Source organism: Macrotis lagotis, chromosome 3 (genome assembly GCF_037893015.1).
Source record: "Macrotis lagotis isolate mMagLag1 chromosome 3, bilby.v1.9.chrom.fasta, whole genome shotgun sequence".
NCBI classification, from domain to species: Eukaryota; Metazoa; Chordata; class Mammalia; order Peramelemorphia; family Peramelidae; genus Macrotis; species Macrotis lagotis.
The window spans coordinates 301,728,685-301,752,905 of record NC_133660.1 but is presented as its reverse complement, the minus strand read 5'-3'; the positions used below and the strand labels follow the sequence as shown (position 1 = coordinate 301,752,905).

Here is a 24,221-nt window from a genome sequence, read left to right as displayed (position 1 = left end):
TCTCTCTCTCTCTCTCTCTCTCTCTCTCTCTCTTTCTCTTTTTCTTTGTTTCCCTTTCTTTCCTTTCTGTTTTTCTTTCTCAAAATGGCTAACTTAGAAATGTTTTGCATGATTGCACATCTGATATTGCTTGTCTATTCGAGGAAGAGGGAGGGAGAGAATTTGGAACTCAAACTAAAAAAGGAATGTTAAATGGTTTTATTGAATGTTATTAAAAATAATAATAAACTAATTTATTTAAATAACCATTGCTCCCTTGTTTGAAGCAATCTTTCCAAACTTAAAACAAAGTCAGAAGCCTTTGCTTCTTGTTAGTTGCTAATTTGTGAACAAGATGGGAAAGGACGTAGAAATTCCATAAGAAAACAGTAAAGTTCCTGCTTTCAGGAGGTCCAGATTTTAAATAGGACATTCAATGAATTAAAGTGACTGATTTCATGGGAGATGCAGAAGTTCATCTTGTACTTAGGGGCTGGAACACAAATAAGCAGCAAGGATAGTCACTGAGGAATGCAGGAAAATCTGGCAATGTCAATAATCACAGAACGGTGATTTTTAAGTAAAGAGGCATGCCTCTAATGGTCAGGGTGGAATGGATCTTTGGGTTACATTAGGAATATCAGGAAATGGAGTATGGATCTGGACAAGAGAAATTTATTTGAAGAACTGAAAATTTTCTGCCTTGTAATGATGGAGGCAAGCAGTGGAGCTGATAGTAGGAAGTAGGGTTTCCCGTAGCTGTCTATTCTACTTTTATTGCTATTTTACGATCAAATAATTCCTATATCATTGAGGCAAATTCAGAGATATGCTAAAAAAAGAAATTAAATAAGAATGTGTTTCATATGCATGTGTATATTTGTGTATATATCTGATCTTACATGATATATGGCTAAGAGCTGGAGGGATTATTATACATATACACTGAGATTGTTATTAAGAAAACTGGATTACTTAGCTTTCATGTATATTTATGATTTCATGGATGTAAACAATACAAAATTTGGTGGAAAAATTCCTAATCATTAATCAACAAACATTTATTACCCTTAGCGTGAATGGATATCAAAAACTAATTGTGATCCAGTCATAGGGCTTTTAAAAAGTCTATTGCTTTATCGGGGGCGGCTAGGTGGTGCAGTGAATAGAGCAGCGGTCTTGGAGTCAAGAGTACCTGGTTTCAAATCTGACCTTAGACACTTAAAAAAATACTTAGCTGTGTGTTCTTGGGCAAGTCACTTAACCCTATTGCCTTGAAACATCTGAAAACAAAAAAAAAAAAAAAAGAAAAAAAGACTATTGCTTTATCCAAGGTCAAATTGTTAGTGTGATAGAAGGGAACCTTGAAACCAAGTCTTCTTAGCTTCAATGACAGCCTCTAGTCACTATGTATATTTTTAAAAGAATAATGGATTTTCAACTCAGGAGCACCTAAGGATTGGGAAAGTCTTCTCACTTATGTGACAAGGGAGGAGACTGAGGACCTGATTGTATAAACCCCTTGTCCAAGGTCCTCTAGAAAGTGGAGTGTGAATTTGAACCTATGTCCTCTGACTCCAAATACAGTCCTCTTCCCATTACATTAAAGTTGTCTCCTCTTTCGCTGGCAATTTATGAATGCATGACACATGATTTCATTATGGAGAAAATGTTACCTCAGAATGGTTAAAAACTTAGTCCCTCATATGTTCAAATATTTGATTGCCATACTATTTGTGGTTTAGCCAAAATGGACAAAAGTAGAAATATTAGAGGTAGGTAAAACATCATTCCTTATGAATGAACCAATGCAAAGACTTGCCTTCACTGCTCAGAGACTTATTTGTCATCTTTGCCTTAAAATCTGTAAGGGGAAAATATGAGGGGGGAAAAACACAATTATCAATATTTTCTTACATATGAAATATTTGGAAATAAGTTTTCAAAACAAGAAATAGACAGATTTTTCTCTCCCTAAGTGTTTTGCGAAGAAAGTTTTTTTTTTTAATTTTCATAACCACTCCTTAGTTCATTTTCTAACACACAGTAGCCCATATAATTTTTTGACTTTACCTGAAGAAACTCTGAGGCTACTGAAAAGAAACCTTTCAGAATTCAGTATATGTCCTTCTAATAATGACATTTATAAGGGGAATGCTTCTTACCAGAGAGGAGAGAGTCATTGAAGACCCAATTTTTTTTTCCTTTATGATTTTTTTCCCAGGTAAAGGCAGCTCTGGCACAATCTGAAGTTGCAAAAGTTGAGTTAATTATTTCTTGCTGTAAGTGATGTCCCTCAGTCCCTTGGAGGTTGAAAGTTCATTCCCCAAGTTCATAAACTTTGATGCAATTACTATAAATACTTGATTGACCAGAAGAGACAGTTAGCTCTAAGGATAGGAGTGGATAAGGAGCTTGGGGTGAGAGAGGGATGGGGCCCCAGAGTTGTTACTACCTGAGTTCCAAAAAACCTTTGGTTCTTGTAGAAATTTTAAGATGTGATCAGAAAAATAGTCTCAGTTCCTATCCTAGCAAGAATAAGAATCTATTTTAGCATCTCTTTTGGAAAGGAGCCTGAGGACAAGGACTGGGCAGTGATCCCAGATTGTAGAAAACTTTTTGGTTTCTATTTTTGGAACAGACAGAAGTTGCAACTTCTGAAGAACTTGGGATATTTCCACTAAGCTGCTTAGACCTGGCAAATGGAAGACTTGAAATGATTTATTTTGCAAAAGTGACTGTGTGAGTTTTGAATTTTTTTTATATTTTTCTACTCCTTACTCTTACTGCAGTAGTGTCAATACTGTCCCTGAGAGCATAAATATGTGCACATTTGTCTTTTGGGACAACAGAAGTCTATGCAAACATTTCCAAGATTCACAGATCTGGTTCACAATTCCATCTGTGACCCTAAATCACCGAACGTTTACTGCTAACAAAGAGGACTAAGAGGAAAGTGTGAGTTATCATCATTATTCTTATTAAATTTTTAATCATATTTCTGGCAGGTGTGCAGAAAAATAATGCTGGGATTAAATGCTATCGAGCTCTCATTCTCTTTGTTCAGTATTTTACCAACCAATGCAGAAATAGGTAAAAAAAATCTTGTTGTTGTTTTTAATTGAGTAAAAGGTAACATAAAGTTAAATTCTTAGTATGCTGTTAGTGACATTTATATTGCCTTATGTCTTATAAGCATATCATCTATATTGTTGAATCCATAGAAAAATATGATGATGATGAAGAGATGACTTATAGATGTAGTTGACACAGAAATGTCAATTTTGGCTTTGTGGAGTAATTATTTAGTGTATCAAGCGCCACAGTCAAGATCATTTCCCCAGATCCCTATATTTCCTTCAGAAACTAAAGGAGTTAGAGGGAGATGTATGTGTTTTCGTGGATTGGTTATTCTTCTTTTGTTGCCCTTTCTTGTCACCTTTGACCCTTTGGTGATGCTTTTGGGACAGAAAAGTAGTTCAAAGTTGTAATCTCCAAATAACTATCTAGGGGCAATTCTGTTTTACTGTGCTTCAGTCTTAGAGTACCTAAGTATAAAAAGGAGATACAGAAAGCTCAAAATATTCCTTAATAGCATATTTAAAATCACTTTTCCTCATCAGTTTCTTTTTTCCTGAGCCCTCTAATTAGAGACTTTTCCCCCCTTTCTGTAGTATTCACCATTTTCCTATTTAAAATTCTATCTTTGGCTTAAATACCACTTATTCTCTATTTCTTCCTAATTTTGTCATTTCATAGGTTAATGTCACACTGGGAAGACTTGCCTGCCTGCATTTATTTATCTATATAAAGGTAGAAGTAGAACATAGGATATAAAGGAAAATAAAAATCGAGAATGCAAAACCAGAATCTGTATTTCATAGATAACGACAAATCATTGCAAGATTGGAAAAGGGAGAGAACGGCAGAAGCAATGATTTAGAAAAAATTATCTTATCAATGAAAGAACGTATTTTACTAGTTTTCTGAATAACTGTAATCTGCTGACATCAAATAATTTAATGTTCCTGAATAGAGATTGAATTCCTCTGCTTCTCTCAATCTTCCTTTGCCTGCCTCTGACTCTATAACTTTGCTGTTTTTATCTGTCTTTGTATATGTATACTTTCCTTCTTCTTTGCCTTTTTCTTCTTCATGCTTGCAAAATGAACACACATTTGATAACATATGGATTTTGTGAAGTATATTATACATGTTTGCACATGTGTGAATGCATACATATAAAGAAATGAATAATTTTCCTATTCTTATTTTACTACCTCCAAACATCCCTGTCACCATCTCCTCTAGGCAATTGCCCAGCTGACCGAAGATGTTTTACTTATTAATTCTTTTTAAATCCAGGAAATATCAAAGCACATTCTACTTAGAGATGACTTTTTTGGTCAGCAAGACTACAGTCTCAAAAGAGGGTTGGAGGACTAATTGACTTTTAAAAGACTTTATAAAAAATTTTTTTGATATAGTATGGATTCCTTAATCTCTAATCTTTATTTTCCCTATCTGCAAATGAGAAAGATACACTAGATGTTTCAAAATATTCCTTTCAGCTTTCAATTTGTGATCCTAAATTTGTCAACTTAGCTACAGAATTGTACTTAGTTACTTCAACAATCAAACTCCTGGATTATTTGATTTTCCTTTTACCTTATCTTTCAGGGCTTGCCTATGTTTTCCCATTTCTCACTTTCTTCTTTTTATCTGTTTTCAGGGTGGTTCCTCTTTCTATCTTCCTTTGTTCAAGCATACAGGCATGCATACACATATACATATATATGAGATATGGAGATGTATGCACAAAATATGCATATGTATATGTATGTAAATCTATACATATAAACACATGTGTATATATGTAAACATTTTTCATCCTCTCCCTCCTTTCAGCAAATATGGTTCTGTTTATATTTTGGGGGTTCCCTATTCTCCAATTTAAAGGAAAATGAGTAGAAATATTCTAGTTCTTACAAATAACTAAAAATGAAAAATGTAAGTGTATTTTTCCCTTATGTCTTTTATTTCGTTTAATTTTCTGGGTATCTGTGATATCAAATAGATAAAATCTTTCCTTCCTGAATTAGTTTGGGAAGCATAAAATATTTATTGAAAATCTACTAAAAACACAGAATCTTTAAAACAGAAATAAATTTGTTTGGGGAATATTAATGGGGGCAGATATTGCTTTTGCCAAGTACCTCTGCCTTTGCTAATGATGCCTTTCTCTGAAACGAAATTGGTGAATCACAAATGCTCTCTTTTCTGAAACACTGTGATATAGAGGAAATACTATGAATCTGGGAGAATACTCAGGGATTCTTGAATCTGCTAACTCAATTGAGGAGCAATTTAAGTTAGTCTAATTATGCCTCAATTCCTCCAAAATGTATATGCAATAAAAGTGATGATACCTTCTCTAATTAAATCACTATAATGCATATAAATTCTGTTCGCAATACATATATAACACATACATGTAAAAGACACACACACACACACACACACATATATATATATATATATATATATATATATAAATATATATTTACATGTGTACAAGCATTTTCATTTTCCTTTCAGATAGAGAACAAGGTACATCATATTTTACCTAATGAATATTTAACAATGTATAAATTCTTAATTTACTGAAAGGATTGCGGGGACTAAAGTGGAGAATAGAAAAAATTTATCTGTATGTATGTATGCATCTCTGCAACCATATATCTCTAAGGATCTGTCTCTGTCTCTGTCTCTTTGTTTCTAGCTCTGTCTCTGTCTTTCTGTCTGTTTCTTTCTTTCTTTCTCTCTACCCTTCTCTATATATTGCTCTCCCTCCTCTTTCTATATATATACATATGTGTGTGTGTTTGTATGCATGCATGTGTGTGTAAATATATGAACAAAGAAAGATATAAGAGGAACTCTGAAAATGGGTGAGTAGAAGAAAGACAGAAAGGTAAAAAATGAGCAGATACTGAAAGAAAAGGGAAAAGGAAAATCAAATAGTCCAGCAGTTTGATTGTTGCAGTAACTAAGAACAGTTCCCCAGATAAATGCATAGGATCACAAATTTGAAGCTAGAAGAGATGTTTGAAATCATCTGGTGAAGCTTTCTCATTTGCAGATGGGGAAACTGGGACTCAGAGAGATTGAGAGATCCATCTTAGGTCACATGGGTGAGTTACTTTAAAAAGTCATGTCCCCTAATTGGCCCTCCACCACTTTTGAGTCTGTATTCTTGCTGATTAACAAAAAATCAAGAGATAATAGTAAACAATAAATATAACACCTTCTAGCAGCTGAACAATTATGTGGGAGATGATGACTGGGATATTTGAAGGTAGGAAAAATGAATAGGCAAAGTGTCTGTCCCTTTATCCATAGATTTTCTGTTTCCTTCACTGCTAATACAGCGGTACCTAACCTTAAGTAACTCCAACTTGGTCAGGAGAGAGGACTAAGCATGTGAGCCTGAAGTAGCTGCCTAATCTTTATAACACTGTGTAAAATAAACCCACAATGACAACAAGCAAGGTACAAATTAAAAGAAAAGATACTTGAACAAAATTTTCACTTGCAAACTATACGTATTATCCTTCTTTCCGCATTTATTTTTACAATTTGATCTCTCTGCTTCTATCTTCCAAATCTTTTTTTTCCTTTTACCCACATTCCTTTTTTTTTTCAAGACAAAGGGGGTTAAGTGGCTTGCCCAAGGCCACACAGCTAGGTAATTATATTAAGTGTCTGAGGCCGGATTTGAACCCAGGTACTCCTGACTCCAAGGCCGGTGCTTTATCCACTAGGCCACCTAGCTGCCCCAAATGCCACCTAGCTGCCCCACCACATTCTTCTATTTGGAACAAATCTCTTCTCCCTCCCTTCCTCTCTATTACTATTCCTTTCTGTTCTAGCCTTTTTCTTTCCATTTTTCCTTTCTTTCTTTCTTTCTTGCCTCCTTTTCTCCATTCTTTCCTTCATTTCTTCTTTTTCCCTCCCTCCCTTCCTCCCCCATTCTTTCCTTTCTTCTCCCTGCTTCTTTACTTACCTTCATTTTTCTCGCTTTCTCTTTCTCACTTCCTTGCTTCCTTCCTACCATCCCAACGTCCATCTTTCTGCCATTCTCTCCCTTTCTTTATCTCTCTCTCTTTCTCTCATTCTCTCTCTCCCTTTCTCTCTCTCTCTCTCTCTCTCTCTCTCTCTCTCTCTCTCTCTCTCTCTCTCTCTCTCTCTTCCTTCCTTCATTACGTTACTTCCTTCTTTCCTTTTTTCCCTTCCTCTCTTCTTGAATGTAACATTCCTCCTTGGAATATTAATCCATAAGAAACCTTTCACTCAATCTGTTTTTTTCGGTTTTTAGGAAAATTTGGATTCAATCTTTTAAACAGAGAAATGAAGTGAGTAATGATTAAAGATAATTATTTTAACTGGCCTTAGATTAATATAATTAAGTGGGATTATAGATTTGGAGTATTGAATGGTGCCTTTGAAATCTATTTGCTCATGTGTTATTACATTTTGATGAAACTGGAGCACATAGAGATTAAAACCTTGACTAATATCAAATACATAGTAAATGACAGATCAGAACTCAGACCTTCAGACTTACTTCAGAGTGAAACTTTCCTTGAGAAAAGAAAGGTGTACTGCAGAATTTATGTTAATATATATATATATACGTATATGTATATGTATATGTGTATGTATATGTGTATGTATATGTGTATGTATATGTATATATATGTATATAAATATATAGTTTTATATATATATATATATCAAGTTGTTTTTATTTTATAAGCAGACTTGTGATTTCAGCAGTAACAAGTCTTTTCTATGTAGAAGCACCTTATATTTTTTGTATTTGGTAAATCACTTTAGAGAGTTGCTGGGGGTCTGAGAGGATAATGATTTGCCCTTGGTTACACAGTTTAAATATATCAAAAATATTAGAACCCTGATCTAGCTGACTCTGAGACTTGACCCACTATTGAACTTCATGTTATGAAAAAGTTGAGTTCAATTCTTGTTTCTGACACATTCTAGCTCTATGACTTGGGTAGCATGTCCACGCATGTGTGTGTGTGTGAAAGGTTAACATAAATTCACATAAACATATGATGACATTGATTGTTAGAACAATCTTAAAACTTTGACCACCAAATATCTGGAATTTACAATATGGAAAGTGATAGATTCTGGCTGTCTTCTTCTCTCTAAGGCCAAGTCAACTGTGCATTTGAAGAGTACAATTAATTATATTAATATCAATGCTGAGATTTATTTCCTTCTGTTTGACTTTCCATGTTCTCCCATTATCCCTGCATTTCCATAGTTCATTCTTACATTTGGAATACATTCCATCCTCTTTTCTGTCACAAAGAATTCCTATGTAACTTCTAGTAAATATCTGTCAGTTATTAGTATGTTTGACTTTTAAAATGATTTGTATTATGTTGTGTATGTGTTGTATTTAGTGCATTGTGAATGTGTTACATTTCCTATCTATAAAGTAAACTCTGGGAGGACAGGGATGGCTTTTCACAAGGCCTTCAAATGTTTCATTTTTTAGTTGTTTTTTTTTTTTTATTTTACAAGGCAAATGAGGTTAAGTGGCTTGCCCAAGGCCACACAGCTGGGTAATTATTAAGTGTCTGTAACTGGATTTGAACCCAGGTACTACTGACCACAGGGCCAGTGCTTTATCCAATATGCCAACTAGCTGCCCCTTTTCATACATTTCTTTTAATCAATACCTGTTATTTCAACAGTGCAGTGAAACACCAGCATATAACCTAATTTAAACAATGCATATTATCAATTGCTAATAAGGTCATAAGAATAGTATTATACATTTATGAATTTAAGGAAGGAATCAACGAAAATCCCCTCTTTTTATATATGAGTAAACTAGGAAACAGAAAATTAATTGATTGGTCTAATCGTGTAAAAGCAATTACTGATATAGGTAGTACTTAAGCCCAGTCCCTCTGACTCCCGATGTAGTATTCTTTTCTAATACCATGTCATTTGGAGAATTGCTTAATGAATTAAGAGCTTCAGTGTTTTACTCAGATGATGTGAACATGTTTCTTTCTTAGCCCAAAGCCTTTATTCTTCCCACAATGAAACCCTGGTTCTAAGCTGGTAATTAGGAATATCTTAATGTATTTATTCAATTGAAATTGTTTTCATGATGCTTCCCTTTGAACTTTTTCCTATCGGTAATTCTCATTCGGATCCTTCCTCTATTCACAGAAATCATGAAAATACAGACCAATGTGACCGAATTTGTTCTCCTTGGACTGACGCAGGATCCAAAAATGCGGAAAATAGTATTTGCTATTTTCTTTGTTTTCTACCTTGCAACTATTTTGGGAAACATACTTATTGCTGTGACCATCAAGACCAGTCCTGCGCTTGGATCCCCTATGTACTACTTCCTTTCCTATTTGTCCTTTGCAGATGCCTGCTTTTCTACTACGACCGCCCCCAGACTCATCAGAGACAGTGTTTCCGGGAATCAGACCATCTCTTTCAATGATTGTATGACTCAAGTATTTGCAGCCCATTTTTTTGGCTGCATGGAGATTTTCCTCCTCATCCTCATGGCCTATGACCGTTATGTGGCCATCTGTAAACCACTGCGCTATTCTACTATTATAAGTCGCAGGGTCTGTGGCATATTGGTATGCTTGGCCTGGGTGGGCTCATGTATCCACTCCACTGCCCAAATCTTTCTTGCCTTAAGTTTGCCCTTTTGTGGTCCCAATTGGATTGACCATTATTTCTGTGACTTGCAACCGCTGTTGAGACTAGCCTGCACAGACACATATGTGGTAAATCTCCTCATTATCTCTAATAGTGGAGTTATATGTATGGTGAGCTTTGCATTACTGATCATATCCTACATTGTTATCCTGTATTCCCTGAGAAATCATAGCACAGAAGGGAAGAGGAAAGCCTTATCTACCTGTAGTTCCCATATCATTGTGGTCATTATCTTCTTTGTACCCTGCATATTCATATACACTCGACCCCCAACCACATTCCCTGTGGACAAGTTGGTGTCTGTATTTTACACAATTGACACCCCCTTACTCAACCCTTTAATATATACTCTGAGGAACAAGGATGTAAAAGATGCCATGAAGAAGTTATGGAGGAGATTCATAGGATCTTAGATGAGTGACCACCTAGCAAACAGTATATGAAAAACCTAATTCAGCTCCATATGAAGATAAAGGATTTGTTTTCACCATGAGGGGGCATACCTGAGAATAATTTTGAAAATCAAATAGCAATATTCACAACTTTATGTCACTGACTTTGTATCCAGATCTACTTAAAAGCTAGGAGATTGACCTTGATAGTCCTAATGCCAGTGTCAGTTAAACAGGGATATGAGACACCATGTGGTATGGTTGGAAATTGAAGTCCACCATGGATTTCCCTCTTTCTTTGTCTCTTTCTCTGTTTATGTCCTCTCTCTCTCTCTCTCTCTCTCTCTCTCTCTCTCTCTCTCTCTCTCTCTCTCTCTCTCTCCAGCAATGTAATATTAGAGTCTGAACAAGGAACAGATGAGGGAGAGATGGATAAGCTATATGAGATGATTCTACTCAGGGACAAAATTTCTTAAATCAAGACTGTCTGTCTTTGATTCTCTCTCTCTCTCTCTCTCTCTCTCTCTCTCTCTCTCTCTCTCTCTCTCTCTCTCTCTCTCTTTCTCTACTGTTTTTGAAAGTTAAGGTGGAACATATCAGTTTCTGTTATGGTGGGGTTGGGTGATGCTCTTTTCTTCTCACTGTCTGTGGGTATTCCTTGAGTTGCCTGATTACTGATAGAAAAATTTTCTCTTTTAAGAATCATTATTTATAATGTAAATAGAGATTAACCTCTCTTCTCAAGAAAGGTGGTTTCCCCCGTTATGTTGTTGGTGCCTGTGTGACCTTGGGCAAGTGACTTAACTTCACTGCTGGTCCAAAATGAGAGATTGGGTTACTTGGCATCTCCCTGTCTTTCCAGTCCTAAATCTCTGATCTTTTCCTATCTGTGATGCTCACTCCCCAGTTGGGGTTTGGGGTTGAGGAATAGTGTATGTAATTGCAACCATGTTTGAGATTAGGGTTCATTTTGTTAAACTAATTTTTCTTTTCTCTTTTCTAATTTCTTCTATGAAAGATAGCACAGTGGCAATAAGAACCTGTTGGTGCTGCTAACACATTGCCAGGTTTGATTATTTCTAGAGTGTTGAAAGAATATAAGACTGGGATGGCTATTTGGGGCTAAGCTCTGGTTGCCCCATTCTTGATACCTTTGGTTGTAGCTATTACTGGCAGGTGGCAAAGTCTTGCCAAAAGCAGCTAAGTTGATAAAGCGATAGCAAACTATTTCTTGGATCTAGAAAGCAAAATGATGTTCTGCAAGGGCTTGCCCTGGGGAGTGGTCAGAGAAGCATTAATGCTTTCTCCATGACAGATGGTAGGATGTCATTCTTAGAATGCAATGTAATTATTTTATTTTGCAGTCATGAGCTGCTGTTGTACTGGTTTGGTATCTCGTTGGCTTCATTGGTTTAATCTCTAATTTGCTTCTGTCTAACTTTGAAAATGCAACATTGGACCTGGAAAATTGATTCTAGTTGTCAGTCAGATGATGAGATTAGCCAAAGGGATGATACCACATACAATGTGAATTTAAGTCAATGTGAAGATTTAAGGAAAAAATGGTTTGTGTACCATGTAATAAAATGTACTTCTGGGAGAATAAATGTTTACGTGATATCATTTAAAAAAAAAAGATTGAATGGTCATTCCTTTCTCTTCCCCATATTGCCTACTAAAACAAACTATAAAATAAATAAAAATAGCATAAGCACAAAATTTAAAATGTTTGTTGTATAAGAGTGGAGGATAAGGTTTGGTGTATATGTTACTTATGAACTGACCAACTAGCATTTGATATTGTGATAATTCTAAAAACCATTCCATATACAGAGGAGAATGTCGTTACAAGAACTAGAGGGGATAATAAAAGTGCCATCAATATTTTAGACTTGGATGGGAACTTCACGACCATCAAATCAAAATTTCCCCAATTCTACATGAGAAAAGAGGGAGAGTCGCAAGGTCAGTATATGTTGGAAGAACAACTTAAACCACTTGTTTTTCCTACTCTGATACTGCCGAGCTTTGCCTGTCAATCCTCGAAAATTTGATTGAAAATTCTTCATTGTTTACCTCTAAGTCTCTGTCTTGGTAAGAAGGTTTGATTTTGTGGAATTTAGGCTCGACTCAGTAAGGAACTCACTTTTCAGGCCTTTTCAAGTCACCTAAAATGCACCTGCAGATGGAATTATAGCCCTTGCTTGCCTTGGAAGAATGAAGAGTCATCCTAGGTCTAGCTAAGCCACCCCATTGACCAAATAACCAATTAAGTGCGTTATATTTGGATGTTGATGTGATGCCAGGTATGCTTGGTGATGTTTCTTCATGTTTTTGCCAGTTATGGGGTTGGGAATTTAGGGAGCAATGTGGTGATATGCAATCACAGTACATATCAAAAATCTGAAATTCAATAAACATTTCTATTTAAAATTGCACATATTGTTTCATGGTGTCATTTGATTATTAGGAGGAATTGAATGCGGTTACTGCATCAGCTGATCTTTAAGACCACTTTAACACTGAAATCTAAAATTCTATACAGTCAAAAGTATTGTCTTAAAGTCTCATGTTTTGGGAAGACTGTGGCTTCGTGTCTATCCTATTTCCATCAGTTATATAATGAATTTAGCTCAAGCGAACAATAATATATTATTAAATTTTCTGCATGAGCAATTAAACTGCATAAATTTCCAAATGCTATAAATCACATCTCAATTCATTCTTTTTTTAGATTATCTGGACTTAAGAAAGCCATGGAAGATATATTACTACTGCAAATTAAACGTAAAAATCTGTTGTGTATAAGTATCTTTTCTCGCAGAGAGCTAGTTAATTATTTATCAGCACACTGCTGCCCCATTCAAGTCCATGAAATTGGAATTCTGATAATTAATAATAACTTTATTAACCACCTTAAGTCCCAGTTCCAAAAGTTTTATAAAAATTCCCAAGCTAAAAAAGCTTTGGGATAACCTATCTATTTCCCAGAAGGAAAGTTTTGAAGAATGGCATTTGATGAGACAAGGGATACGGTTAGTTTTCTGTACAACTTTCTTACGTAGTTCATTCTCAAAACCATGACTGATGTTAAAAGATCTTCATTTTCCAGAAAGGTTTCAATCAGTCCAGACCATAAAAAGCCATAAAATTCAAGTATTGTTCATGTTAATTTTGCTACTGATCTTACTAATTTCCTGGAAGGGAGAAGACATCTTCTGATTTGAAATCCAATTGAAATGAAGCAAAATTCAATTGTAGACATGAGATCATCAGATTGGCACATAGGTCTGTACTTTATATTCTCATAATAGACTCCACTTGAATACCTGTTTTAGTGACTAATAATAGTAATAATAATATATTTAAATAATATTAACAGCTAGAAATTATAAGATTTATAAATTATTTTATATGTTAATACACTTGATTCAAGAAAGGCTATGAGAAATGTTATCATAATAATCACTATTATTCTCATTTTACTGCTGATGAAACTAAGGCAGAAAGTTCAGTTTCTTTCTTCTGTTTTAAATTTTACTCTGGTCTCGTAACTAGTTAGCATCTGAGACAAGATTCAGAATCAGGTCTTCCTTACAACAAGTCCCAGACTTTATCCACTGTGCCAAAGTAGGTCACTTCTATAAAAGACTCTTTGAAGGTCACATTACTGAATCTGAGTAGGGAAAAAAAGACATCATCAGAAATAAAAGAATGAAATAAAATTAATCAGATGAAACACAAGACAATGTAATGTTAGTTAATGAGTTTAAGGAGAAAAAAATATCTTTTTAAGGCTTTAAATTTATTCTTATTAAAGATATTATTTGAGTTTTACAATTCCCCCCCCCAATCTTGCTTACCTCCCCCCCACAGAAAGCACTCTGTCAGTCTTTACTTTGTTTCCATGTTGTACCTTGATGCAAATTGGGTGTGATGAGAGAGAAATCATATCCTTAAATAAGAGAAGAGAAGTCTAAGAGGTAACAAGATCAGACAATAAAATATCTGTTTTTTTTCTAAATTAAAGGGAATAGTCATTGCACTTTGTTCAAACTCCACAGCTCCTTGTCTGGAAACAGGTGGTACTCTCCTTTGCAGACAGCTCAAAATTGTTCCCAATTGTTGCACTGATGGAATGAGCAAGTCCTTCAAGGCTGAACATCACCCCCATGTTGCTGTTAGGGTGTACAGTGTTTTTCTGGTTCTGCTTATCTCACTCAGCATCAGTTCATACAAATCCCTCCAGGTTTCCCTGAAATCCCATCCCTCCTGGTTTCTAATAGAACAATAGTGTTCCATGACATACATATACCACAGTTTGCTCAGCCATTCCCCAATTGAAGGACATTTACTGGATTTCCAATTCTTTGGCACCACAAACAGGGCTGCTATAAATATTTTTGTACAAGTAATGTTTTTACCCTTTTTCCTCATCTCTTCAAGGTATAGACCCAGTAGTGGTATTGCTTGGTCAAAGGGTATGCACATTTTTGTTGCCCTTTGGACATAGTTCCAAATACCTCTCCAGAAGGGTTGGATGAGTTCACAGCTCCACCAACAGTGTAATAGTGTCCCAGATTTCCCATATCCCTTCCAACAATGATCATTATCCTTCCTGGTCATACTGGCCAATATGAGATGTGTGAGGTGGTACCTCAGGGAAGTTTTAATTTGCATTTCTCTAATAATTAATGATTTAGAGCATTTTTCATACTTTGATCTCCTCATCTGTAAATTGCCTTTGCCTATCCTTTGACCATTTGTCAATTGGGAAACGGCTTTTTGTTTTAAAAATATGATTCAGTTCTCTGTATATTTTAGAAATGAGTCCTTTTTCAGAATCATTAGTTGTAAACATTGTTTCCCAATTTACTACCTTACTTTTGATCTTGAGTACATTGGTTTAATCTGTGCAAAAACTTTTTAATTTAATGTAATTGAAATTATCTAATTGGTTTTTGGTGATGTTCTCCAACTCTTCCTCAGTCATAAACTGTTCCCCTTTCCATAGATCTGACAGGTAAACTAGTCCTTGATCTTCTAATTTGCTTATAGTATTGTTTTTTATGTCTATGTCCTGTAACCATTTGGATCTTATCTTGGTAAAGGGTGTGAGGTGTTGGTCTAATCTAAGTTTCTTCCACACTAACTTCCAATTATCCCAGCAATTTTTATCAAAGAGAGAGTTTTTATCCCAATGGCTGGACTCTTTGGGTTTATCAAACAGCCAATTACTATAATCCTCTCCTGCTTTTACACTTAGTCTATTCCACTGGTCCACCACTCTATTTCTTAGACTATGCCAAACAGTTTTGATGACTGATGCTTTATAATATAATTTTAGTTCAGGTAGGGGTAAGTCACCTTCTTTTACACTTTTTTTTCATTAAGCTCCTGGCAATTCTTGACTTTTTATTTCTCCATATGAGTTTACTTACAATTTTTTCTAACTTTAAAGTAATTTTTTGAATTTTGATTGGTAGGGCACTAAACAGATAGTTTAGTTTTGGTAGAATTGTCATTTTTATTATATTAGCTCTACCTATCCATGAGCAGTTGATATTTGCCCTGTTATTTAAATTTGATTTAATTTTTGTGAGAAGTGTTTTATAATTGTTTTCAAAAAGATTCTGAGTCTGTTTTGGCAAATAAACTCCCCATTATTTTATATTGTCTGAGGTTACTTTGAATGGGATTTCTCTTTCTAGCTCTTCCTGCTGTATCTTGCTAGACATATATAGAAAAGTTGAGGATTTGTGAGGGTTTATTTTATAACCTGCAACTTTTCTAAAATTGCTAATTGTTTCCAGTAGTTTTTTTAGATGATTTCTTGGGAATTCTAAAGGTAGACCACCATGTCATCTGTGAAGAGTGAAAGTTTTGTCTCTTCCTTCCCAATTCTAATTCCTTTGATTTCTTTTTCTTCTCTAATTGCTGATGCTAACATTTCTAATACATTATTGAATAGTAGTGGTGATAGTGGGCACCCTTGTTTCACCCCTGATCTTATTGGGAATTGCTCTCTAGTGTTTTTAATAGGAATGGATTTTGTATATTGTCAAAAGCTTTTTCAACATCTATTAATATGATCATATGATTCCTGATAGGTTTGTTGTTGATATAATTGAGTATACTAACAGTTTTCCTAATATTGAACCAACCCTGCATTCCTGGAATAAATCCTACTTGATCATAATGTATTATCCTAGTGATGACATGTTGTAATCGTTTTGCTAAGATTTTATTTAGGATTTTTGTATCTATATTCATCAGGGAGATAGGTCTATAATTTTCTTTCTCTGTTTTAACTCTTCCTGTTTTAGGTAACAGTACCATATTGGTTCCATAGAAAGAGTTAGGCAGAGTTCCATCTTTCCCTATTTTTCCAAAGATTTTATATAGGATTGGAATCAATTGTTCCTTAAATGTTTGGTAGAATTCACTTGTGAATCCATCAGGCCCTGGAGATTTTTTTTAGAGTGTTCAGTAATGGCTTGTTGAATTTCTTTTTCTGAGATAGGGTTGTTTAGGTATTTAATCTCTTCTTCATTTAACCTTTTTCATTTATGATACTAGCAATTTGGTTTTCTTTCTTTTTTAATCAAATTGACCAGAGATTTATCAATTTTATTGTTTTTTCCATAATACCAACTTTTGGTTTTATTTATTAATTCAATAGTTTTTTGCTTTCAATTTTATTAATTTCTCCTTTAATTTTTAGAATTTCTAATTTGGTATTTGATTGGGGATTTTTGATTTGTTCTTTCTCTAATTTTTTTAGTTGCATGTTTAGTTCATTGATTTCCTCTTTCTCCAATTTATTCATATAAGCATTTAGAGCTATAACATATCCCCTGAGAGTTGCTTTCAATTCATCCCATAGGATTTGGTATGCTGTTTCATTATTATCATTATCTAGGATGAAATGGTTAATTCTTTCTATAATTTGTTTTTTGGTCCACTCATTTTTTAAAATGAGTTTACTCAGTTTCCAATTTGTTCTGGGTCTATATCTGCTTGGCCCAATATTGAATATGACTTTTATTGCATTGTGATCTGAGAAAGATGTATTCACTATTTCTGCCTTTCTGCAGTTGATCACTAGGTTTTGATGTCCTAGTACATGGTCAGTTTTTGTATAAGTTCCATGTATTGCAGAGAAAAAGGTATATTCCTTTTTATCTCCATTCAGTTTCCTCCATAAGTCTACCACATCTAAGTTTCCTCACAATCTATTTACCTCCCTAATTTCTTTCTTGTTTGGTTTATGATTTGATTTATCTAGATCTGATAGCAGGAGGTTTAGGTCTCCCACTAGTAGAGTTTTGGCTGTCTATGTCTTCCTGTAGTTCTTTCAGCTTCTCCTCTAAGAATTTGGATGCTGTCCCACTGGACACATATATATTCAATATTGAAATGACTTTATTGTCTATGGTATCTTTTAGGAGGATAAAGTTTCCTTCCTTATTTCTTTTAACGCTATTTTTGCTGTTGCTTTGTCTGAGATAAGTATTGCTACCCCTGCTTTTTTTTTTACTTCAGCTGAAGCAAAATATATTTTGCTCCAACCTTTTACAATGCATATATATATATATATGTATATATATACATATATATATGTATATACATATATATATATATATATATATATATATAAATATATATATATATATATATATATATATATATCTGCTTCAAATGAGTTTCTTGTAAGCAGCATATTGTAGGATTCTGGTTTTTAAGCCACTCTGCTATTTGCTTGCATTTTAAGGGAGGGTTCATCCCATTCACATTCAAGGTTATGATTACTTTATTGCCCTCTGTGCTATCTTCCCTCTGTTTGTATTTTTGCCCCTTTCCCCTACTTTTATCCATATTCCCCAGTCATTTGTTTCTGAAAACAACCCCCTTCAGTGTGTTTGCTCTCCTATATCACACCCTCCCTTTTCTTTCCCCTTTCCCTTTTTCCCTTTTCCCTTCCATTCCTTTAGTTATTTCTCCTGCCTCCCTTCCCTTTCTCTGCTCCCCTACCCTTTCCCCCTTTGATTACTTCAAAGGTTAGATGTTTTATAAGTTAACTGAGTATGTGTAGTTTTGATGACTACTGCTTTGACGTATAGATTTGTATCTGTTAGAGCAAGGCCATCTTCCATTATATTTTTTCCCATTAATTTCCTTGTCATTTTACATGTTTTGTTGCTGCAGATGAATTTTGACACTATTTTTTCTAGCTTGTTAAAATAATTATTTGGTAGTTTGATTGATATGGCATTGAAGAATTTAATTTGGGTAGAATTCTCATTTTTATGATATTAGCTACACTTATCCATAAGCAATTGATATTTTTTCAATTTTTTATATCGAATTTATTTGTGTGAGAAGTGCTTTGCAATTGTGTTCATACAGTTTCCAGCTTTGTCTTGTGATTCCCAAGTATTTAATGTTGTCTACAGTTAATTCAAATGGAAGGTCTCTTTCTATCTTTTGTTCTTGGGCTTCATTGTTCATATATAGAAATGCTGATGATTTATGTGGGTTTATTTTATATCCTGCTACTTTGCTGAGTATGTTAATTGTTTCAAGGACTTTTTTAGATGATTTTCTCAGGTTCTTTATCATTTCATCTGCAAAGAATGAAAGTTTTGCTTCCTCATTGACAATTCGGCTTTCTTGAATTTCTTTTTCTTCTCTTATTGCTACTGCTAGCATTTTTAATACTATATTAAATAGTAATCCTGATAATGGATATCCTTATTTCACACCTGAATTTATTAGAAATGCTGTGAGTTTATTCCTATAAAATATAATATTTGTTGATTTTTAGATAGATTTTATTATTTTATTATTTTTATTATTATTTTACAGAAAACTCCATTTATTCCTAAACTTTCTAGTGTTTTGATTAGGAATGTATGTTGTATTTTATTAAAGAATTTTTCAGCATCTATTGAGATAATCATATGATTTCTGTTGGTTTTACTGTTGAAATGTTTAATTATGCGGAGTGGTTTCCTAATCTTGAACCTTCCCTGTTATAAATCCAACCTGATCATGGTGTATTATCCTGGTAATAACTTGCTATATTCTCTTTGCCAAATTTTTATTTAAGAATTTTACACCAAAATTCATTACAGAGATTAGTCTATAATTTCCTTTGTCTGTTTTGATTCTTCCTGGTTTAGGTATCAGCACCATGTTGGTATCATAAAACATATTTGGCAGAATTTCTTAGTCTAATATTTTTTAAATAGTTTTTGTAGAATAGGAATTAATTTTTCCTTAAATGTTTGGTAGAATTCTGGGGTGGCTAGGTTAGCATAGTGGGTAGTGCAATGGCCGTGGAGTCAGGAGTACCTGAGCTCAAATCTGCCCTCAGTCACTTAATAATTACCTAGGTATGTGGCCTTGGTCAAGCCGCTTAACCCCATTTGCTTTGCAAATATTTAAAAAAAATCAAATAATCTAACCACGATTGATGATACCTGATTAATAATATTAGAGCAATACATAACAACAAGGGAAATGGCACAAAGATTTATAATTTTAGTTGGAAAAGAAGAATGTGAATGCTGAGTAATTTCTATTCAATAGATTTAGCCCAGTGAGGGAATAAGTTATATTCCCATTTGGGTTTAAAAATCTAACTTGATCTACAGGGAAGGGAGTTACTGGGAAAGGGAAAGATGAAGGAAGAGGGGCCTGATAAAAAGGAATGGAAGGTGTAAGTGAAAATAAACAGAAAGTTAGATTTTTAAATTAAAAGTCAATGAGGAAAGGTAGAAAAGATTTTGTGAAGAGGAATGAGAGGAAAGGGATAAATATAACTAGAGAAAGATAGCACGGAGAGAAATTCAGAATTATTCATCTTAACTATAAATGTCAATGGGATGACCTGTCCCATAAATAGAAATGATTAGCAGAATGAATAAAAACCAACGTCTTACAATATGTTGTTTTCAAGAAACACATTTGCACCCAAGACTTACACACAGGATAAAAGGAAAAGGTGGAGCAAAATATATTATTCCTCAGAAGAAGTAAAAAATCTGGGGTAGCGATACTAATTTGAGACAAAATAAAAGCATAAATCAATCTCATGAAAAGGGACAAGGAAGGAAACTACATCTTCTTAAAAGGGACTCTAGATAATGAAGTTATATTATTACTAAACCTGTATGCACCTAGTGTTATAGCATCCAGATTCCTAGAGGATAAGCAGAGTGAATTATAAAGAGAAATAGAGAGCCTAAGTTTAACTTCAATCTCCCTCTCTCAGAACTAGATAAATCTAGCAACAAAATAAATAAAAAGGGACTTAAGAAGGCGAACGAAATCTTAGAAAACTTAGATATGATAAATCTCTGGAGACAACTTAATGGGGATAGGAATGAATATAACTTTTTCTCAGCAGTATATGTCACCTTCACCAATATTGTCCATGTATTAGGTCACAAAAACATTAAACTGAAATACAGAAATTAAATAAACACTTCTCAGATCATGATGCAATAAAAATTACTTGTAATAAAGCATCAGGGAAAAATAAAGCAAGAAAAAATTGGAAATTAAATAACTTCATATTATATAATTGGTAGACCAAACAACAAATAACAGGAATAATCAATAATCATATCCAAGAAAATGATAATAATGACATTTGATTAAAATTTATGGGATACAACCAAGGCAATTTGGAAGAGAAACTTTATATCTCTAAATACTCATATGAATAAAATAGAGAAAGAGGAGATCAATGAACTGGGTATGTGAAAGCTAGGAAAAGTACAAATTAAATACTAAATTAGAAATTCTGAAAATCAAGTGAGGTATTAATAAAATGGAAAACAGGAAAACCATTGATCTCATATAGAAAACTGAGTTGGTTTTATGAAAAATCATTAATATGACAACCTTCTTGTAAATATGATTAAAAAAGAAAGAAAATAACCAAATTACCACTATCAAAAATGAAAAGGGTGAACTGACCACCAATGAGGACAAAACTAAAGTGATAATTATGAGTCAAACTATGTGCCAATAAATTGGACAACTGAGTAAAATGGATGAATATTTACAAAACTACAAACTGCTCAGATTAAAAGAAGAGGGAATAATTATTCTAATAACCCCATTTCAGAAAAAAAAAAGTAATTGAGAAAACCATAAATAAATTCCCTAAGGAAAAAGTGTCCAGATCCAGAAGAATTTGCAAGTGAATTTTACCAACATTTAAGGAAAAATTAATTGCTATTCTACATAAACTATTTTAAAAAATAGAAGAGTAAGTAGTTCTGCCAAAATCCTTTCATGACAGCAACATGGAACTGTTACCTAAATCAAGAAGAACCAAATCAGACAAATAAAATTATAGACCAATCTCCCTAATGAATATTGATACAAAAATCTTAAATAAAATTTTGGCAATGAGACTATCACAAGTTATTACCAGGATAATACACCATGATCAGTTTGGATTTCTAACAGGTAGCCAGGGATGGTTCAACATTAGAAAAACACTCAACATTTTTAAACATTTCAGTAGTAAAACCACCAGAAATCATATGAATATCTCAATAGACGCTTTAAAAGTCTGTAATAAAACACAACATACATTCTTATTAAAAACACTAGAAATTTTAGAAATAAATGGAATTTTCCTTAAACATAATAAAGAGTATCTATCTAAAACATCAACAAATATTATATTTAATAGGAATAAACTGAGAGAATTTCCAACAAATTTATGTGTGAAATAAGGATACCCATTATCACCCTTACTATTCAATATAGTATTAGAAATGCTAGTAGTAGCACTAAGAGAGGAAGAAGAAATTAAAAGAATCAGAGTTGGCAATGAGGAAGCAAAACTTTCACTCTTGGCAGATGAAATGGTGGTATACATAGAGAATCTAAGAAAATCATCTAAAAAACTCCTTGAATCAATTAACAAACTCAGCAAAGTAACAGGATATAAAATAAACCCACATACATCATCAGCATTTCTATATATGAACAACAAAGCCTAAGAACAAAATATAGAAAGACACATTCCATTTGAAATAACTATAGACAACATTAAATATTTGGGAATTTCAAGACAAATTTGGAAACTGTATGAACACAATTACAAAGCTCTCCTCTCTCAAATAAAGTCTGATTAAAGTAAAAGGAAAATGTCAAATGTTCATGGTTAGGTCGAACTTATATAATAATGATGGCAATTATACCCTAATTAAATTCCTTATTCAGTGCCATACCAATCAAATTACCAAATAACTACTTTACTAAGCTAAAAAAATAGAAAGAAAATTCATTTGGAGCAATAAAAGGGCAAAAATAAAAAGGGAACTGATGAAAAAAATGTAAAGGACGTTGGCTTAGTTCTTCCAAATCTCATCCAATACAATAAAGCGGCAGTCATCAAAACTGACTGGTACTGGTTAAGAAATAGAGTAATGAACCAGTGGATTAGGATAGGTTCAAAAGAAACTACAGTAAATGTATACAGTGATCTACTATTTGACACACCCAAAGACATCAACTTCTAGGATAAGAACTCCCCATTTGACAAAAATTCATGGGAAAATTGAAAATAGTGTGGCAAAAACTAGGCATAGATTCACATCTCACACCCTATACCAAAATAAGACCAAAATGGGAACAGGATTTAGAAATAAAGCACGATACCATTGATAAATTAAAAGTCCAAAGTGCTCTATCTGATCTATGAAAAAAAAGATAAATTTATCACCAAATAAGATTTAGCACAAATTATAAACGGCAAAATCATGAATTATTTTGACTATATTCAATTTAAAAATGTTTTGCACTAATAAAATCAAAGCTTCCAAAATTAGAAGAAAAGCAGAAAATTTTGAAACAATCTTCACAACCATGAATTCTGATAAAGGTCTCATTTCTCAAATATGAAGAGAATTTATATTTACATCTATACGGTCACCACTCATTCCCCAGTTTATTAATAGTCAAAGGATATGAACACAGTTTTCAAATAAAGAAAGTAACGCTATTTATAATCATATGAAATAAAATGCTCCAAGTCATTATTGATTTGAAAAAATTCAAATTAAAACAACAATGAGATATCATCTCACACCTATTAGATTAGCCCAGATGAGAAAAAGAGAAGCTGATCAATGTTGGAGAGGTTGTGGGAGGATTGGGACATTGATGCATTGCTGGTGGAGTTGTGAACAGATCTGACTTTCTGGAGAGCAATATGGAACTATTCCCAAAGAGCAATAAAACTGTTCATTCCCTTTGATCCAGCAATTCCAATTCTAGGATTATATTGAGAAGAAATTGTAAAAAAGTGGGAAAAGTCCCACATGTTCCAAAATATTCATAGCAGCTCTTTTTGTAGTGGCAAAGAATTATAAATTGAGGGGATACCCATTAATTGGGGAATGGCTAAAAAAAGTTATGGTACATGAATACCATGGGATACTATTGTTCTATAAGAAACCATAAATGGTCAGACTCTAGAGTAGCATGGAATGACTTGTGAGATTTGATGCTGACCTAAGGAAGGAGAACCAAGAGAACAATGTCCAAATAAATAACAACATTGTGAGATGGAACAACCTTGAAGGAAGCAGCTCCTCTCAGCAGTCTAGAGAGCTGAGACAACTGTATTAGATTGGTGATGGACTATATTATCCCCTTTTAGAAGAAGAAAAATAAAACAAAACAAAACATATGCAAAAAACAACCTTTCAGAAGCTACTGATCAGTTTAAAAAATCTGTATGCATGTTTACCAAAATATGTTTGTACAATGCTAACCTAACTGTTTCTTGCTGAGGGGAGTGGGGTAGGAAGGGAAGATGGAGGGAAATTTTTTACTTTGGACATATGCATATTCAAATGGATGAAAATAAAAAAGTAAGTAAAAAATTCTGAGAGAGGTAGATTGAGGTCCACCACCAGAATAGTTTTTTCATCTCTCTCTTTCTATAATTCATTTAGTTTCTCTCTTCTAAGAATATAGATACCATTACTCTTGGAGTATATATGATTAATATTGAAATTATTTCAT

General features: G+C 33.7%; 2 protein-coding genes across 4 annotated transcripts in view; both read left to right on the top strand.

Moving 5' to 3' along the window:
• The first annotated feature begins 2,394 nt into the window (after nt 1–2,394).
• Nucleotides 2,395–12,890, top strand: LOC141519055 (olfactory receptor 4C11-like). 3 transcript variants are annotated; one of them, XM_074231527.1, is made up of 3 exons: nt 2,858–2,937; nt 7,358–7,394; nt 9,256–12,890. In XM_074231527.1, the coding sequence occupies exon 3, from the start codon at nt 9,261–9,263 to the stop codon at nt 10,179–10,181; it is 921 nt and encodes a 306-aa protein (XP_074087628.1). In that variant the 5' UTR covers nt 2,858–2,937; nt 7,358–7,394; nt 9,256–9,260; the 3' UTR covers nt 10,182–12,890. The 3 variants fall into 3 exon arrangements, with proteins under 3 accessions (XP_074087627.1, XP_074087626.1, XP_074087628.1); XM_074231526.1 differs by lacking the exons at nt 2,858–2,937; nt 7,358–7,394 and adding an exon at nt 2,395–2,721; XM_074231525.1 differs by lacking the exon at nt 7,358–7,394 and having other exon boundaries at nt 2,850–2,937.
• LOC141519054 (olfactory receptor 4C15-like) overlaps nt 2,848–24,221 on the top strand; it is a 35,529-nt gene continuing 14,155 nt past the window's right edge. Inside the window, exon 1 of the mRNA XM_074231524.1 lies at nt 2,848–2,937. The gene's annotated coding sequence lies outside the window, so the exon portion shown is untranslated. The remainder of the gene's footprint in view (nt 2,938–24,221) is intronic.

Excerpts from the sequence above, each read along its gene's own strand:
- LOC141519055 (XM_074231526.1), top strand. The coding sequence starts at position 9,261 with ATGAAAATACAGACCAATGTGACCGAATTTGTTCTCCTTGGACTGACG.